Below are 20,048 nucleotides of genomic sequence, written 5' to 3' on the forward strand. Positions count from 1 at the left end.
CAGCGTGATAACATGTCATGGCCTCTGATGTCCAGTTTTTTTTTTTTTTTAATGGCATCAACCAGTTGTTGTTGAATTAATAGTCTCATAACCACTTCTCTTTCTGCTTTCTCATTTTCATATTGATACAGTCTTTCTTTTACATGATTACATTCATTAACTCTTAATTCCTCTTTTCTATGACTTTGTTTTTTGCTCTCAGCCTGGTGTTTTTCAATATCATAAATAGGCCATGGATATTAATTACTACATCTTATTTGCATCCTTATTTATTAACAAGTGGAGATTTATTAATTGACATTTACTTGAAAGGCAGAGAGACAGAAAGATTGGTTTTTTGCTTGTACACTCCCCAAATAGCTAGGACTGGGCCAAGCTGAAGCCAGACTTCAATCTGATCTCCCATATGGGTGTCAGAGACCCAAGTTCTAAAGCTATCACTTGCCATCTCCCAGGACACACATTAGCAAGAAGCTGGCTTAGAAGCAAAGGAGGCAGAACTCAGACAAGGCACCACAATATGGAATGCAGTCGTATCAAGCAGCAACTTAACCAGCCCCTCATCCTTATTTTGAGCATTAGAAAGATGTTGTTGAACCAACATATTTTCATTTTGTAGTCCTACCTTTCAGTGCATTTGTTCACTTCACCTTGTTCCTTTTGATTCATGTGTTTGGTTTACTTCATTTGACACTGTGCTTGGCTTGGGTCTTTTTGTATGTGCTCTAAAACCAGTCTTTTCTCTGAAAGTATCTCTTGTGTGATGGAGTGTAATTTCTAGGCTATTAAAAGTCCTTTCAGCTTTTGAGAAAGAACCTTATTGTTGTGTTTTGAGTTTCCGACATCAAAATTCCTATTGTGATGTAAACAAAACCATTCACTTCTTGTCTCTGGAAAGCACATCTAATGTGTCCTCTTGATGTCTGAATTTGATCACATTGCGGATAGAAGCAATTGGTCCGGTATAGTATGATTCAGTCTCTGTTTCCAGCCTTCATTTCATATTCAATTCTCTATTTTAGAATTTGCTACTATATTTTCAAATGTCAGGTCACTAAGCTGTCCATTTTAATGGAATATCATTTTCTCTAATGCATTCTTATTCCATTTTATTGTCTTTCAAAGTTCACCATTTTATTTTACATTTTCAATATCCTTATTATATTTATTTTCCTTTTACTTGTTCTAATTTTTACTATGTCTATTTCTTGTCTTAGCATGGCAGTTTCATCCTGGAACAGATCTTTTTCTATTTCATGACTCAGAATTAGTTTTCTTTTAAGCCATTCTGTTTCCTTCAATTTGCAAAAGTGTCCAGTCAGAGTACTGTCTTGCAGTATTCTGATACTCTGTTGTTCAGAAAGTTGCCTCTGGGTTTCTGTTTGCTCTTCTGCAATCTCAGAATCCAAAGCTGATTTTATAGGTTCATCTTCTGATCATACAGACTTCAAATCCCTTTTGTTTTTGAAGATTCCATTACCATAAGTCAGTTTGTCATTATTTGCTCTCATGGAGCACTTTCAATAACATTCATATAATTTTCTCTTTTTATTTTCTTATTGCTGGCTGTTTCACTCCTTCCTTTGACAAGTCAAAATTCCTACTGTGATGTAAACAAAACTATTCACTTCTTCTCTGGAGAGTGCATTTAAGGTGTACTCTTGATGTCTTATTCTGTAAGAAAAGGGCTTGGTAAAACCAGCATGAGTGTTTAGAAGAAGCTCAGGTGGTGATGGTAAGGCAGGACTCTGGACTTTGATGTTTCAGGAACATGTTCAATTACATATCCATTTTGCCTAACTGAATTACTATGGTTATTCCTATTCTCTGGTTCATGTTTGCCTTCTTTATTTTCTCCTGACTTGCTGAGAAGCAGTCAATCACTTCATTATGCTTGGTTTCAGAACATTCTGCTTAGATAGTCTTCAGAAGTCTTATGGCCTTGATGGCTATTTTCATACATTTCAGATCTCTTTTTCTATATTCAGAAATTACTAGGTTAATGTTATAAAAATCTATGGCAAAGAGCATATTTCTCTGCAGTCCTTCCAGAGCTATCTTGAGAAAAGACATCAACACCTTACTGAAAAGGCTGACAGTCTTCATTGATTCTTAGTTTACAGCAGACATGAGCATTGTTCTTTCATCAACTGTATGAATATTTGACTTTTTCTTTATTAAAATTCCACCATTTTCTCTCTAGTTTTATTTATACCAAGGGAAAAAGTGGTATAATGCTACCCTTGAATAGCTAGACTGTGTAAAAGCAATTCTGTTGCTATGACTGTATTCTGACTATAGATCACATAGTAGAGGGATGTTTCCATTGTCCTCTAAGATTTATATCAGTGCCATGTTGGAGTGCCATGTTCTAGCAAAATATTTGCATGTTCATCTTCCTTCCATTTTATAGCCTGAATCAGAGTTGCCCTATTTTTGTTGTCCCAAGTGTCAAGTAGACATTTTCTCCCCATTCAGAGGGTTACCATCCTAGATGGCCATTGGCACAAGTCAAATGCAGACAGTCTCCTCCCTGGATTTTTTGCTGCCTCTTGAGCCCAACACTGGCACTGTAGATGAGCCATATGGTCTCATTGCAGAGCTCCAATGTTTCCATTCTTCAGCTCACAGCCACTATGGGCAGGTAACACTGCTAATATTGCACCAGGTGCCACAGGAGCAGTAAAGCTTTTTTTTAAGGAACTTCACAACATAAATATGATTACTTTTTTAAAAAAAGACATTTCCAAAAATATCAACAAGATAGTCTTTTTCCTGCTAAGTGCAATTTAGAGTAACATGTGACAATTTAATTTTTGTTGATGTCACCTCTTCTATTCTGTTTAGATAGCCTTTACAAAATACAAAGAAAGCATCTTTCACTCACATATCAGTTTGTAAACAAATTTTTTTCTACAAAATCAGTGCTTCATAGTTTTTTGGTCTAGAGTTGAAAGTAGGACTTCCTCTCTTCTGGCTTGTATCTGAGCTCCTTAAAAATAGAAATGCCCACAAACTCTAATTCATATGGATCACAGAGATGATAAGCCAGAATGACTACTTTATGCCTTTGACAGATCTTAGTCTTTTATACAGTGAGTAATACTTATGTAATTTTTCTTCAAGCAAATATACTTTACTCACTGTCTTCATACTGCATGTAGATAAGTAGATAATGAGTTTCAACCATAGCAGTAGAGTTTTGTGGATGCCATGCAGGGGAATTAGGTTGACTTTTAATGAATACTGTATTTTAGTGAAAGGATGGAAAAAGATATCCTGACAGCAGAAATGAGCAGATGTAGCCATCCTGATATCAGAGGAAATAGACTTTAATACGTGCACAAAAAAATAAGGAATACTTTAGATTAGGACTTCTCAAAATGATGTCTACAAAGATCTTCCTATTCTCAATGGGATGCAACCCTCCCTCCTCCAACTACTTAAAAGTCCTGTGTTGAAAAACATAATTTCTCCCAAAGGATTTCCTTTTCAGGGTTTTAGAGCTTCAGAAAGAAAGAGAAACCTATATAGTTTGGTGACTTAACTGACTGGGAATCTTTAATTCTTGCAGTGCCTAATATGGGATTTAGGATCTGGGTGTGGAAACAGAGTATAAGCCCAGTAATAAGTTAGAACTGGAGCCCCACTGGCTATTGGAAAACTGAATTATCTGTGAATGAAGTGGAAATAATCACTACAGGCACAGAATATATACCTTGTTCAACTCAGCTCACTTTTTTACCTATTTCAATAATTGTCAGAATCATTATTTAAAATATTCCTAGTTCAGTAATCAGAGTGTCATGGAATGAGTATCATAAAATTGGCTAAGTAAGCTGGTTGGTTCCCCTACCCTTAAGCTAGCAACCTTACATCATGAGGACCATGGCAGCTTTCTAACCTTTAATAAAGGTATTTGAGTGAGTGGAACATACACTTAAGAAATTTTTCTGGCCGGCACCATGGCTCAATAGGCTAATCCTCTGCCTTGCAGCGCTGGCACACCGGGATTTAGTCCTGGTCGGGGCGCCGGATTCTGTCCCGGTTGCCCCTCTTCCAGGCCAGCTCTCTGCTGTGGCCTGGGAGTGCAGTGGAGAATGGCCCAAGTGCCTGGGCCCTGCACCCCATGGGAGACCAGGAGAAGTACCTGGCTCCTGCCATCGGATCAGCGCGGTGCGCCGGCCTTAGTGCGCCTGCCGCGGCGGCCATTGGAGGGTGAACCATCGGCAAAGGAAGACCTTTCTCTCTGTCTCTCTCTTTCACTGTCTACTCTGCCTGTCAAAAAAATAAAAATAAAAAAATAAAAAAAGAAATTTTTCTGTCATCCCATTTGTAAAAAGTTAACAGGAATTAAAACTTTGGAAGTTTGGTGATTGTTTATACTGAGATTTGTAGGTAGGAACACAGGGTTGTTCTTAGGTTATGTGATCTTCCAGCAGATGAAGCTTCTAGATACCAAGTGATAATGATCACTAGAAAGAGAAGCCACTTTTAGGAATGCAGAGTGAGCAACTGGGGATGCATTTGAAGTTCCTGTTTTTTTGCAAAATAAGTGTGTGAGATATATGTAAAATACAGTTAAGCCTGTATTCTATTTTTAAAACTGTTGCCTCATGTTGGGTTAATTTTGGAGTATAGAAAAATAATCAGGAATAAGTAGTCTGAAGGCCACATATGGCCCATCTTCTAATGAGAGATACAGTATTCAGTTCACACAGAGTAAAGCATCCATGACCTTTCTGTGACAAAAAAAAAAAAAAAAGGTGGGAGTGACTTTTAATAACCTTTTCTTTTTTTTCAGTACCAATAAGTCTTGATTTATTCATTTTATTTCCCCAGGTAAAGGAGAAGGGATGGGGAGAGTCAGCATATGTGTTACAGCAATTAGAACATGGAAAAGGAAGTACCCAGTACAGCAAAAATCAACCTTCAACTAAACACACCCCATGATGGGGTCACCAAACTCAAGGGGCTTAGTCTCCGGCAGTTAAGGAATGAGGGGACACACGCTTTCTTACCCTCTCTCACTCCCATAAATTTAAGATTTCACACAAAGCTTTGGTTTCTAGCAGTAAACATGGAGTTACATTCGTCCATCTCCTATCAAACAATCTTGTGGCCACCTTGACATAAGTTTCTTGTACTTGCATAAAAGTTCCTGAGTGACTTACATGTACATTCATAGTCCCCTTCTTGGTCTCTGAACCCCACTCTGTTCTTTCAGGTTTTTATTGAATGATTACAAATTTCATATATACAGCTTTTAAAGATATAATATTTCCTCCCCCCCATTCCCACCCTCTCACCCCCCCACTTCCATTCCACCTCCAACTTCCTCTTCCATTCCATTTTCCATTAAGATTCATTTTTAATTGACTTTATATACAGAAGACTAGCTCTGTAGAGATTTCAACTCTGTAGAGATTTCAACTATTTGCACCCAAAGTATAAAGTACAGTCTGACAACAAATTTTACTGTTAATTCTCATAGAAAACCTCATTAAGGAAAGAGGTCCAACATGGGGAGTAAATGCACAGTGACTCCTGTTGTTGATTTAATAATTAACTTTTTTTATGTCAGTGACCACCTGAGGCTCTTTATAAGAGCTGCCAAGGCTATGGAAGCCTTTTGAGTCCACAGACTCTATTGGTATTTAGTCAGGGCCATAATCAAAATGGAAGTTCTCTCCTTCAGAGAAAAGTACATCCTTCTTCGATGGTTCCTTCTTTCCACTGGGATCTCACTCACAGAGATCTTTCATGAAGAGCCATTTTTGCCACTATGTCTTGACTTCCCTGCCTGAAATGCTCTCATGGGATTTTCAGTCAGATCCAAATGCCTTAAGGGCTGATTTTGAGGTCAGAGTGCTATTTAGGGCATTTGTCATTCTATGAGTCTGCTGTGTGGACTGCTTTCCATGTTGGAACTTTGTTTGGTAATTCTATCTATTATTACCAGACACTTGGTCTTATTCATGTGATCCCTTTGACTTTTGTTCCTATCTATATGATCAATTCCACACTTAATACCATCACTTATCACATAAGATGGGATTAGTGGCACCAGTGAAATAGCATTTAGAATCCCATGGCAACTTTTTAGCTTCACTATTAGGGGTAAGTCTGTGGGAATGTGTGCCAATCTGTACAGCTCCTTCCCCTCTCATTCGTGCTCTTATTTTTAATTGGGATCTATTTTCAGTTGACTTAATACAGCTATGATTAATTATACTTTAAGTAAGGAGTTCAACCAATGGTATTAAGTAGAGGAAAAAAGAAAAAAAAAGATAAAATGAAATAATAAACTTCCTCAACAGTCAACACAAGGGCTGTTAATTGCTTCTTGTAGTATCTGTTCCACTTCTACAGGTTACCTTATAGGTGCTATGTTATCACAGATCAGGGAGAACATATGGTATTTATCCCTTTGGGACTGGCTTATTTCACTAAGTATGATGTTTTCCAGATTTATCCATTTAGTTGCAAATGACCAGATTTCATTTTTTTAACTGCTGTGTAGTATTCCATAGAGTACATATCCCATAATTTCTTTATGCATTGATAGGCATTTAGGTTGATTCCATGTCTTGGCTATTGTGAATTGAACTGTAATATGGAGGTGCAGATAACTATTTTATTTGCTGATTTCATTTCCTTTGAGTAAATTCTGAGGAGTGGGATGGCTGGGTCATGTGGTAGGGCTATATTCAGATTTCTGAGGTATCTCTAAATTGTCTTCCATAGTGGCTTTACAGGTTTGCATTCTCTCAATAGTGGATTAGTGTCCCTTTTTCCCCACATCCTCACCAGCATTTGTTGTTTGTTGATTTCTGTATGTAAACCATTCTAACTGGGGTGAGGTGAAAGCTCATCATGGTTTTGATTTGCATCTCCCTAATGGGTAGTGATCCTGAGCATTTTTTCATGTGTCTGTAGGCCATTTGGATTTGTTGTTTTGAGAAATGTATGTTTAAGTTCTTTGCCAAGTTCTTGACTGGATTGTTTGCTTTGCTATTGTTGAGCTTTTTGATCACTTTATATATTCTGGTTATTAATCCTTTATCAGTTGCATGGTTTGCAAAAATTTCTCCCTTTCTGTTGGTTGCCTCTTTTTTTTAACTTTTATTTAATGAATATAAATTTCCAAAGTACAGCTTATGGATTACAATGGCTTCCCCCCCATAACGTCCCTCCCACCCGCAACCCTCCCCTTTCCCGCTCCCTCTCCCCTTCCATTCACATCAAGATTCATTTTCAATTCTCTTTATATACAGATCAGTTTAGCATATATTAAGTAAATATTTCAACAGTTTGCACCCACATAGAAACACAAAGTGAAAAATACTGTTTGAGTACTAGTTATAGCATTAAATCTCAATGTAGAGCACATTAAGGACAGAGATCCTACATGAGGAATAAATGCACAGTGACTCCTGTTGTTGACTTAATAAATTGACACTCTTGTGTATGGCATCAGTAATCACCCTAGGCTCTTGTCATGAGCTTCCAAGGCTATGGAAGCCCCCTGAATTCACCGACTCTGATCATATTTAGACAAGGCCATGGTCAAAGTGGAAGTTCTCTCCTCCCTTCAGAGAAAGGTACCTCCTTCTTTGATGACCTGTTCTTTCCACTGGAATCTCACTCGCTGAGATCTTTCATTTAGGTCATTTTTTTTTTTCCAGAGTGTCTTGGCTTTCCATGCCTGCAATAGTCTCATGGGCTTTTCAGCCAGATCCACATGCCTTAAGGGCTGATTCTGAGGTCAGAGTACTGTTTAGGACATCTGCCATTCTATGAGTCTGCTGTGTATCCTGCTTCCCATGTTGGATCGTTCTCTCCCCTTTTTTATTCTATCAGTTAGTATTTGCAGACATTAGTCTTGTTTATGTGCTTCCTTTGGCTCTTATTCCTATCATTATGATCAATTGTGAACAGAAATTGATCACTTGGATTAGTGAGATGGCATTGGTACATGCCACCTTGATGGGATTGAATTGGAATCCCCTGGTCTGTTTCTAACTCTACCATTTGAGGTAAGTCAGCTTGAGCATGTCCCGAATTGCACATCTCTTCCCTCTCTTATTCCCACTCTTATATTTAACAGCGATCACTTTTCAGTTAAGTTTCAACACTTAAGAATAACTGTGTATTAATTACAGTATTCAACCAAAAGTATTAAGTATAACTAACAAAAAAATACTAAGAGGGATAACGTATTAAGTTGTTCATCAACAGTGAGGAGAAGGGCTGATCAAGTCACCGTTTCTCATAGTATTCATTTCACTTTAACAGGTTTCCTTTTTGGTGCTTAGTTAGTTGTCACTGATTAGGGAGAACATATGATATTTGCTCTTGTCTTTACTGTTGATGTACAATGTAATACTTTATCCATTTTAGTATTTTTTTTTTGTTCTAGTACTATTGGTTGAACTCTGTAATTAACACACAGTTATTCTTAGGTGTTTAAATTTTAACTGAAAAGTGATCCCTGTTAAGAATTTGGAAAACATTATGCTGAGAAATAAGCCAGTCTCAAAGGGACAAATATCATATGTTCTCCCTGATCGGTGACAACTAACCAAGCCTCTTTCTTGACTGTTTCTTTTGCAGTACAGAAGCTTTCCAATTTGATGTAATCCCATTTGTTAATCTTGTTTTTTTTTTTGTTTTTTTTTTTAGGGGTTCAGCAATATTTCATTTCTTTTTTTTTAACTTTTATTTAATGAATATAAATTTCCAAAGTACGATTTATGGATTACAATGGCTTCCCCCACATACCGTCCCTCCCACCCACTACCCTCCCCTCTCCCACTCCCTCTCCCCCTCCATTCACATCAAGATTGATTTACGATTATCTTAATATACAGAAGATCAGCTTAGTATACATTAAGTAAGGATTTCAACAGTTTGCTCCCACACAGAAACATAAAGTGAAAAATAATAGATGATTTTTTTTAAATGATGATGAAATCAGATCAGACCTATTGTCATGTTTAATCCCAGTGAGAGTCAAGTTGGGAGTTGATAATTTCTTTTTTTTTTTTTTTTTTTTTTTACAGAGGATCAGTTTAGTATACATTAAGTAAAGATTTCAACAGTTTGCACCTCCATAGAAACACGAAGTGAAATATATTGTTTGAGTACTCGTTATAGCATTAAATCTCAATGCACAGCACATTAAGGACAGAGATCCTACATGAGGAGTAAGTGCACAGTGACTCCTGTTGTTGACTTTACAAATTGACACTCCTGTTTATGGCATCAGTAATCTCCCTATGCTCCAGTCATGAGTTTCCAAGGCTATGGAAGCCTTTTGAGTTCTCCGATTCTTATCTTGTTTAGAGAAGGTCATAGTCAAAGTGGAGGTTCTCTCCTCCCTTCAGAGAAAGGTACCTCCTTCTTTGAAGTCCTGTTCTTTCCACTGGGATCTCACTCACAGAGATCTTTTGCCAGAGTGTCTTGGCTTTCCATGCCTGAAATACTCTCATGGGCTTTTCAGCCAGATCTGAATGCCTTTAGGGCTGATTCTGAGGCCAGAGTGCTATTTAGGACATCTGCCATTCTATGAGTCTGCTGAGTATCTCACTTCCCATGTTGGATCACTCTCCCCTTTATTTATTCTATCGGTTAGTGTTAGCAGGTACTAGACTTGTTTATGTGCGCCCTTTGACTCTTAGTCCTTTCATTATGATCAATTGTGAACTGAAATTGATCACTTGGAATAGTGAGATGGCATTGGTACATGCCACCTTGATGGGATTGAATTGGAATCCCCTGGTATGTTTCTAACTCTACCATTTGGGGCAAGTCAGCTTGAGCATGTCCCAAATTATACATCTCTTCCCTCTCTTATTCCCACTCTTTCTTGACTGTTTCTTTTGCAGTACAGAAGCTTTCCAATTTGATGTAATTCCATTTGTTAATCTTGGTTTTTATTGCCTGTGCCTCTGGGGTCTTTTCCAGAACTCTGTGCCTAGGCCGATGTCTTGCATGGTTTTCCCAATGCTCTCTAGTAACTTTATTGGGTCATAGATTTAGCCAAAATCCACTTTCATAACCTCTTATTCTCATATAAATCATAGCCATTTTGGGACAGGGTCTTTCCACAATCCCTTCAGAAAGAGGTCTGTAGCAGGACCCACCTCAGCAGGTGAGCAGAGAGCAGGACAAGTAGTCCTGGTACCCCATTGATCACCCTTTTAATGAAACTTAGTTTTCTCTTCTGAATTGCAAATTCTGCAGCCTTGTTTAAGAGATGCTACAGCATTTGAAAATGAAGCTCAGTTCAGGGGTCTTATGATTCCTAGGATGTAGATTTGCTCAATAGTGGGTGCACTGAGCTTAATGGAATAATCCATGCTAACTTTTGCTGATGAATGAATACGTGCACTTGGCACATATCTGTCCAGCTGGGAGAACTAGAACCACAGGTAAAGTGGTAAGCAGTTATTACTTACAAGCCTTTCTTTTTCATGGAGATATTCATTACTAAAACTAGTAATTCATTACTAAAATTAGTAAGAAGAGAATATTTTCATAAAAATTCATGTCTGTTATACATACAAAGCTAATCACTTTAAATAATAACCCATAAATATGTGCTGCCTCCCAAAATGATCCTTGTACTCTAGTATTTATTCCCCACTCTTTATTATCAGGGTTCTGACTTTGGTAATCTAAGATCTACACATTTCTGCATGTAGGAATCTCTACTTCCTTTAACGTGACAACAGTTCCAGCCTTGACAAGGTTGCTAGAAATTCTTTGACTCCTGCAGTTACTCTTGAGGAGCTCCAAGCACTATTTAATATCCTAGGGGTCACCTGTCATTTTTCTTAAAACTTCTGAACTTCTCATCTCTGTTCCTTTAGGATACTGTCTTAAGCCACTGCTTTGTTCCTTTGCATTTCAAGGACAATGCAGAACTGAGACTAGTTTGTAGTCATAATTATCATTTTGTAAAAATGTGTTAATTCTCTTATTACAATACAAAATAAATACTTAAAATGCATGATAGATTAATTGCATCTCAAGTTGTCATACTCTTTTCTCGAAAACTTCACCCTCATCCGACCCAAAACTGTTTAATATCATAGCATATATGTAGTTCTCCCACAATAGGGGCTATTCTCTTTTGAAAGTGCAAAGGTTTAAATGCCCTTTTATGTGTTGGAAACTCAATCCTTAAAATTTATGTGTTGAGAAGTAGGGACTAAATAGAGGTTCTAATGCATCCAGTAATGTTGTTATCACTGTAGTAGTTTAGTCACCACAGGAAAGGGTTTATTAGAAAAGTAAGTTCTGCCCTCTTGCCCTTCTGCTTTCTGCCATGGGCTGACACAGCAAGAAGGTTCTTACCAGATACTAATACCTTGTTATTGAACCCCACCCCCAGGCTCCAGAACTATGTGAAATAAATTCATGTTCTGTAAAAACTACACATTGTCAGGTACTCTGTTAATAACACACAAAGAACTAACACATCGGTATCAAATTTATTTTTTTAAGACAGTAAGCATCATTCACTACATTAAAATTTGAAATTACTACATGTTAAGAATTTCAATTCTGCTCAGAAGAGAATTGTGTCATTCATTTATGCACCTGTAGTGATCATTCCAGAAGTCTTCAGTGAGGTTTCCACCAAGAATTCAGTAAAAAATGTATCACTAGCAGTTGATTCCAAATATGATCAACTATAATGGGTAAGAGAACAGGCAGGAGCAGAATATACCATGGTAAATAGGTAAATATCCAGGGCTTAGAATCAAGACATAATTTTAATAAGAAATATGTATTTATTCATTTATTTTATAAACAGAACCAATTTCTTGTATATACAATTTTAAGGACATTAGGATACTTCCCTCCCTCTTTGATATGTTTTGTATCTAGTTTTACATGAATCATTATATCAGCATAACCAGCTACATTTAGTATGGTAAAGAGACTAAAGAGTAACAATGTCAGTGACTGCAAGATTGCTTAGGGATAAGGGCCCTATCAGCCCAAGAACCAACATCTCTGGAGTTAGGTTATACTTTCCAACACTAGCTCACATAGTCCAGTGATCCCAGCCATGATGGTAAGCTGATGAACTCTTCTGGCTCAGTCAGCATGGTGTTAATTACCTTTGTAATAAATTTAGATTTTCATATAACTTTCATGCAAAGAGAGAATGGAGAGCCCATATGCCTTTGATGACCCATTCCCCTTAATTTTAACCATCAATTTAGGTTTAGACATAGTTTAATATTAATGCTTGTGAATTGTGTCTATTACTGTGCTTCATATAACTTAGTCCATCAAGGTTTTGGCCTGATAAGGGAAGACAAACTCTAAACTGTGGGGTTTTATTTTCCATTCCAGTTTTGTCACCTGACCTCAGTTTCACAATCCCATATTTTGTATATCATTTTGTTAACTCTTCTACCGTTTTGTAAGAGGTATTCACAAATAGTAAAATATTAAGGGCTTCATTGTAAAGAAAATCTTCATTGGGATAGTGTTTTGAGTGCCTAATATCTTTGTTTTCTAACAATATTGGCCCCTATTATTTAGATTGTATCTAAAAATGTAACATATCATTTGATTCAATAAAAATTTAAACTGGGTATGTGTTCCCAAGCTGAAATCTGCTGAGATTATAGTTTTACTTAGTAGTTTATGGAGTGGGAAGAAACAATAGCATTTGGATTTCAGGAGTGGCAGTGATATAAGGTAAATAGGTGACTATCCAGGGCTGAGAATCAAAACAGATGCTTTATTTTTAAACGAAAGTTTTATTTATTATTTTTTATTTATATAAACAGAACCAATTTCTTGTATTTCATATATATAATGGCAATGGTATAATAGCAAATTTATAAGAAAAAGTATTCGGTATAGAGCTGTTACCTGGATATAAATATTGGCTCATTAAGTAGTTTCAAACCTACTTGAAGGGAAGTTTTAAAAAATTATTATGAAGTTACGCGTTAAAACTTTTAACATTTTCTTCTGGGGTTGAGATTGGGGTAAGAAGGACCCACTGTTTGGGCCACAGCCTGACAGACATTCCCAATAGAACATTCAGCAGCTCTGTTGTCCTGCTCCTGTCACCTCACTGAGGGTGGCCCAGTTTTAGGAGGATCAGCCTTGATGTTTGAGTCACCCCTGGCCATTGTAGTCCTCCCATCACAAGACAGGTCAGGGCAGGCATGTGGAGGAAAACAGTCAATAGCATGGGAGGAAAAGCACTCCAGAGGGCTTCTGGGAAGGTAGTTAACTGATTTTAAAAAGAGACGTAGTATATTGAATTGAATCAAGAGAGAACGCTCGAAACTATTCTATTCTTGGTGAGGGGGACAGATTTAAACACCAGTGTCAACACAGGTGAGGATGTTAGACAAAAAAAAAAAAGAGAGAGAGAGAAAAAAAGAGAGTGAGCGAGCCTAGGGCCTTTGATGCTCTTGTACCTTTGAATTAATCTTAGAGCCATCTATATGATTTGAGGCTAGGTCAGAGAGGCAGAACCACAGAGAATGATGGAGAACAAGGATTTCTTCTAGGGGTGCCAAGCCTGCCTGAAACTGCTGTAAGTAAGCCATGCTACCAGTTGGGAAGGAGAGCTGGACAGGGAGTGATGAGATTGAGGGTGAGGAAGAGTCCATCAGAAGAGACTACAGCCTGCACCTGTCAGTCACACCCTGCCCGGCCTTGCTGTGGCTGATCAGCAGATGTGGTGTACATTGCTGTGGAGCTGCCTGCATGCCTGGCCAGGACTCTGCAAGGGGAAGGGGAGACTGCAGGAGCCGCAGGAGCTTTGGGTCCAGGAATTGTGGGTACTCAGGGAAGCTGCCAATCTCTGCTAGCTCACCTCTCTGGCCTGTGGTATATTTTCAAGGTGTCACCGTCCTAGGGCCGTACACTGACTTCATGAGAATGAAAGAAAGAGCTGCTCTTTCACTTTTGCCTACCAAGGTACAGATTTCTCTTGTGACTACTCCAGTGAAGACCAGAAAGAAATTCTAGAACACGTCTCTCCAGCTCAGCTAAATTGGTGCAGTACAAAGCTGCTTCCAGCCTATCACTGAGCATCTCCTGTGAGAAGCTGCCACAGTATATAAAGTCTCCTTCATGTATGTCAGTTAGGAGACTTTTACCTACAAATCGACAATGTGTAACTCTGGCTGTGTTTATATCACAATGCTCAGGAAAATTGTATCGATTATTGCTATCAGTGGCTACAAATGCAGTTCATGCATATGGCGATGAATCAAGCAAAGCCACCCAACTTCACAGTTGGTCTAAGTATGTCTTCTATGAGTCCTATGCATTAAGAGGCAATCTGCATAAAAAACAAGTACTACTTCACTTTCTAACACTAATGATTCTTGCATCTGATCTTTCATGTGAATTAGAAAGTAGTTTTCTTGCCATTTGAGGATCAAAAAATCTTTATTGACCTTGGAAGCAGCAATATTTCCTTCAGTTATTACATTTTTCAAATCACTTTTTTAAAGCTGAGTTTTACACTATACAATTCCATTTTTTAAATGTTTGTTTCAAATGGTACTTAAGTTCTTGGCCATTAAATGGCACCCTCCTTTAACTTCTGCAGCCATTGTTCTTTGTAAGCAGGAACTGCTTATTCTTCATGAACCTGAAAAACAGATCAGTGCTTTCTGTGAAATTTCTGTGACTTTGAACTAGTAGAATACCTGATTAGAATCTGGAGGAGTCCTTCCCCAGAGGTAAGCAGTCCCTAGACAAGCCTTCCCTAATTTCAAAGGATGCAAGGAATTGAGGCAATTATCTAAATTACAAAAGACAAAGATAGTTCACCCCAGGGCATGTTGGGTCAGGCCACTCAACTTTCTACCCCTCCTGCCTTGAAGGAAGGCAGTACCTTTTCCCCATGAAGGAAAAGATTCTGTAGTCATATCACCAATTTGGTACATAGTACATAACACTCCTATCAGAAGATTTTTTTTCTTGTGCATATGAGATTTGAGGAACCGTACAGTCATTGCACTGCCATCTCTGGCCTCTCAGAAGCAATTTCTGCTTCACTCATTTTATTCATTTTATTCTTTTTTGGAAATAGCTGTAGCGAAGTTGAAAACATGGCATTTGTTTTTGGAGGCCCTTCGACCTCCTGCAGCTGAATGCAGTTACAGCACATATGAGTCACCTCCCTAAATAAATCCATTTTATGGGGTTCTGGGCAGGCTCTGCACAAAACAGTCTTAAGTCCAGTGCCATAACCTTTCTCAAATTGAGGCCATAGTCCAAATCATTTAACTGGACCCCTCTCTATAGTACTTATTCTAGTGACAGCTATCCAGGACTCAGTAAGAAACCCCAGGAGCCTGCCAATGACTCATACTTCTCGTATTTTGATCTAATATATTCAATGTAACCAAATCCTAGTCTCTCTTCAGAAGAAATTGTTTTGACCTCCTTTAATGTAATATGGCTCTCTCTCCATATTTGTGGCTTTTGCATCCATACCTTCAAATAATCATGATTGAAAATATTTGGAAGAAAAAATTACATCTGTAATGAATGTGTACAAACTTTTTTCTTGTCATTATTCCCCCCAAATTACAGTGTAACAACTATTTATACAATGTTTACATTATACTAATCATTGTTAGTAATCTAGAAGTGACTTAAAGTGCACAGGATAGTTATGCAGGTTATGTGCATATAAACTATGCCATTTCATATAACAACTGGAGCATGCACAGAATCTGCTAACCTTATGGAATCTTGTAATCCATCCTGAATGGCAACTGAGGGGTTCTTGTATGAGAGGAATTCAAAAAATTTATGGAAAATGGAAATAAAAGGGTTTTTGGTATAAAATAATTTGAACTCCATGCATAGTTTTTTCATAATATGCATTTTCCTATGAGCTTTTTGAATATACCTCATATTTATCAATTTCAAAAATTTTTGTACCCAATAAACTGCTTTAACTCCATTTTCCCACAAACTATTTTTTTTTTAATTTGACACACAGAATTTTTTGAAGCACCTTTATGTTTATCATTGACTACCACATCAACTTGCCTTTCAGGGTTACTAGTACAGATTGAACATCCCTAATCTGAAAATCCAAAGTCCAGAATGTTCTAAAATCTGAAATTTCTTAAGCACACTGATTTCATGAAACAGGCTGCACTTGCAATCAAAATGTAAGTACACTAAAAACACTATATAAAATAACCCTCAGGCTTTGCATATAAACTGTACTATAAACATAAATGAATTTGTTCAGATTTTCATCCCCAAGATACATATTAGAGAAGTACAGTATCTGAAAAAATTTCAAAGTTGAAACCACTTCTAGTCCCAAGCATTTTGGATAAGTGAACTGAAACTTTAAACCATTCATCATGATAAGCAAAATGATAGGCATGCATCAGATTTTTAAAAATCTCTACACTAGGAACTGTTGTTTAGGCATTTTCTGATTGGTAGCTAGAATCACATTTTCTGTTGTCCTTTGATTTGCTTTTCCTTAAGCCAGAACTCATTTTAAAGTTCTATTTCTGAGAGAATCTTACTCATGCTAAACATTCAGTTCAATATTCTTTGTCACTCTGACTCTTCATCCATGTAGGTAGGGCAGTGGCTTATTCCATTAGATCAGAACAACTATTTCAGGAATTACCAAGATAGACTGTTTGTCTGTGTATTTTGGGAAGAATTGGGAATAAAAAGCACACACATGCAAAACAGGACTGTTAACATTTGTCTTCCCTAATTGCCTTAGATTTAAATATCTTCTTGTCCTCCATATTGATATGGTACAAAGTCATGGACTTGTACACCACAGAAAGAGTTTACCCTCAGTATACAGGAGATCCATTTGTGATTTTTAAATGATTGTTGCTCATTGCACTCCTGACTACACTACAGAAACTAATCAAGCCTGCACATTATCCTGCAATTAAATATTTGAGAAGTATAAATATGAGGGAAGTTCAAAAACTATGTAGAAAATGAAATTCAGAGATAGGTTTCGTTTGGTGCAAATAATTTAAAATCTATAGATAGTTTTTCCACGCTTGAAGACCCCTTGTATCATGTGTATGCCACTCAGATGCTGAGCACTTCCATACTACCTGGGTAAGCAAAATTCAGTACAAATGGGAAGATTTTTATTGCAACCAGCTTTGTTGTTATTTTTAAAAGTCTTTTTTAAAGAGGAAAATAAATGCCTTGTTACATTGGTTGAGCAATGCCTTAGGCCTAAACACCATGCCTTAATAGTTAGAGTTACATACAGGCCATACCTTTTTTCCGAACTCTTTTGCTTTAACCTTGAGTTTATTGACTTGAGATTCTGCTATCTCTGCCCTTTCCTTTGCTTCATTTAGCTCATGCTGCTGCTTCTTATACTTGGAAAGATACTGATTGACTTGTGATTCCTATAAAAAGAAAAAAAAAAAAAAACGTTTTCCTTCCTTGACATGAGGACATTGAAAATGTGGGGAAAACCTAAATTTCTGAGTATTAAATGGAATATCATTTTTTGATGTAAAATATGTAGAGGTCAGATTGTCTAGCAGACACAAGATCCATTGTCATAACTTTTATTTCCTGATCAGCACTTACTATTGCATGTAGTAACAGGATAATATTCATAGACATGATATGTGATAGAGTAACAAGAGTTGTTCGTTTTGTAATCAGTTCCATATCTTGTTCTATCTCTAGTTAGAGGGAGCTTGAGTTTAAAATTATGGGAGTTAATTGGTAATCATAATATACAGCAGTGTTTAAACCCAACTCATTCAAATGATCAATTCAAAATCCTTCAAAAAATAATATTACTAAGCATAAACCAATATATAAGGCAGTTATCAGCTTCTTTCTGTGTACTCTAGGTCCCAACTGAAGGAAGGCAGGTGCGTTTCTGCTATGGTGGTTTTGTCCACAACCCAGGTTCATCTGGAAAAAGGACTTTACTATGTTTATTTCACCCAAGGTTTTTGGACAAAGGAGGCTCTAGGATGACCAGCACGCCAAAAAAAATTTTTTTTTTGACAGGCAGAGTGGACAGTGAGAGAGAGAGAGACAGAGAGAAAGGTCTTCCTTTTGCCATTGGTTCACCTTCCAATGGCTGCCGTGGCTAGCGTGCTGCGGCCGACGCACTGCGCTGATCCGATGGCAGGAGCCAGGTACTTGTCCTGGTCTCCCATGGGGTGCAGGGCCTAAGCACTTGGGCCATCCTCCACTGAACTCCCTGGCCACAGCAGAGAGCTGGACTGGAAGAGGGGCAACCGGGACAGAATCCGGCACCCCGACCGGGACTAGAACCCGGTGTGCCGGCGCCGCTAGGTGGAGGATTAGCCAAGTGAGTCACGGCGCCGGCCCTATCACGCCAAAATTCTGTCATCCTTGCACGATACCCTGCTGTTGTTTGGCTCACTTCGTATAGTGCACATGTTTTGGTATAACCACAAGGTTGAGAGAGAACTCTGGCTTTCTGCAGGGAAAGGCTGCGCAAATTTTTAACTTTAGTGATAATTCTAATTTAATGAAAATCAGAAAATGAGCAGACTTTTAAGATCTGCTGCTCCTCTGGCTCAGGTCCACAAATCTCCATTAACCAAAAAGAACACTTGGGACATCCCTGGGTCTACAACTGCCCCAGGCACTTACCGCTGCCTCCATTTGCTGCTTGTAACTTTGTGCTTTCAGCTGAAGTTTATCCATCAGAGCCTGCATCCTGCTCAAATTTTTCTTGTCCTCTTCTGCCTGAAATGGATAGGTATGTGTGTGAAGGGAATTTGAAGCATCTAAGAGTCTACATCAGGTACAGCCTCATAGGAGGAAATAAGGGTTAGGCAGTGGAATCATCTGGGAATACTTGAAAAATAGCTTCAAATGTACATGTTTCAGGTTCTGAGAAATTAATGAACAGAGTTGAGCAATGACAGTCATATATCTTGAACCACTATAGCACTTCACCAGCCTCTGAATATTTCAAATTCAAGTACTAATATCAAGAAAGCTAGAAGGCCCTTGCTATGGCTTGAATGTTTCTGCCAAAACTCATGTTGAAATTTAATTCCTGCTGTGAAGTGTTAAGAGGTGGGACCTTAGAGGGTCTGCTGTCATGGAGGACTCCTCTCTTCAGATTAACAGGTTAATGAGGTTTATCTAGAGAGCGAGTTTATTTAAAAAGCCAATGTGGCTCTATTTCTTGTTTGTGCCCTTTTGCCACGTGATCCTCACCAGCAAGAAGACCCTCACAAAATGCAACTCCTTGCCCTTGTACCTCACAGCCTCTAGAACTGTGTACTGAATTAAACTTTATAAATTACCCAGTCTCTAGTATTCAGGGACAACAACTAAGTTACAACAACACCAACCAAGACAGCTCTATACAGTTTCTTTAATATCTTGCATGAAGTGCATACTCACTGGGTACTGATTTGAAGGAAGAAATCTATTCTAAGCACCATGCAGACACTTGCAAGGAATTAAGAAACGCACCTTCTTAATCATACATGAGAAGCACTAAGATTATTCCAGTGAAGAAACACAGATAAGGCACAGTAGAACAAGAATGCATTTCTTAGGACAATGAAAAACAAATTATAAATTTGGTGTTTTGTAACTAAGTTGATTATAGAAGAAAATATTTAAAAATCAATAGAAAAATAAAAGAGAAACCCAGACTTTATTAACAAGTACCATATCACTGCATGAACATGCATGGCCTCCCCACCCTCCTCCAATGGAGAGTGGAATAGCAAACTTTCATGTTCTCATAACGCAAAAGATGGTTACTGATGTGGCCACACAGCATGGGCTCACTCCTCAGTGGTTTTGAAGTGTTAGACAAGGTCATCTTTGGAAAGAATCTCTTACTCAGTATACGAAAGACCTAGCGAGTGGCTCATTTAATCATCATGAGCCCAGCTTGCTGTACTCTACTTCCTTCTTTTCATTTTTATTTTACAGTATCCCATGTTATGTCAGCAGCCTCAAACAGCTTGTTTACTTCATCTTTTATTTTTTTTCGTTTTAATTGATAG

The 20,048-nt window shown here is 37.9% G+C and overlaps 2 protein-coding genes across 17 annotated transcripts in view; one reads left to right on the plus strand and one right to left on the minus strand.

The window, feature by feature from the left end:
- Positions 1-20,048, plus strand: part of LOC103350560 (leukocyte surface antigen CD47) — a 166,636-nt gene that overhangs the window by 91,702 nt on the left and 54,886 nt on the right. The gene's annotated exons all lie outside the window — the stretch shown is intronic.
- The window catches only part of LOC100354450 (myosin-15), a 110,389-nt gene continuing 99,274 nt past the window's right edge, over positions 8,934-20,048 (minus strand). For 2 of the 4 annotated variants that reach the window (XM_089330724.1, XM_089330725.1), the window contains 2 exons: positions 18,667-18,762; positions 14,686-17,429 (listed from right to left, as the gene is read on the minus strand). In XM_089330724.1, coding sequence (XP_089186850.1) covers positions 17,265-17,429; positions 18,667-18,762 — 261 coding nt within the window. In that variant the 3' untranslated portion in view covers positions 14,686-17,264. Of the gene's footprint in view, positions 14,651-14,685; positions 17,430-18,666; positions 18,763-20,048 lie in introns of those variants that run through there. The other 2 variants (XM_070072033.2, XM_089330723.1) reach the window with 2 other exon arrangements.

The sequence above is a fragment of the Oryctolagus cuniculus genome, chromosome 4 (genome assembly GCF_051225735.1).
Source record: "Oryctolagus cuniculus isolate XC-2025 breed Fujian yellow rabbit chromosome 4, ASM5122573v1, whole genome shotgun sequence".
Taxonomy (NCBI): domain Eukaryota; kingdom Metazoa; phylum Chordata; class Mammalia; order Lagomorpha; family Leporidae; genus Oryctolagus; species Oryctolagus cuniculus.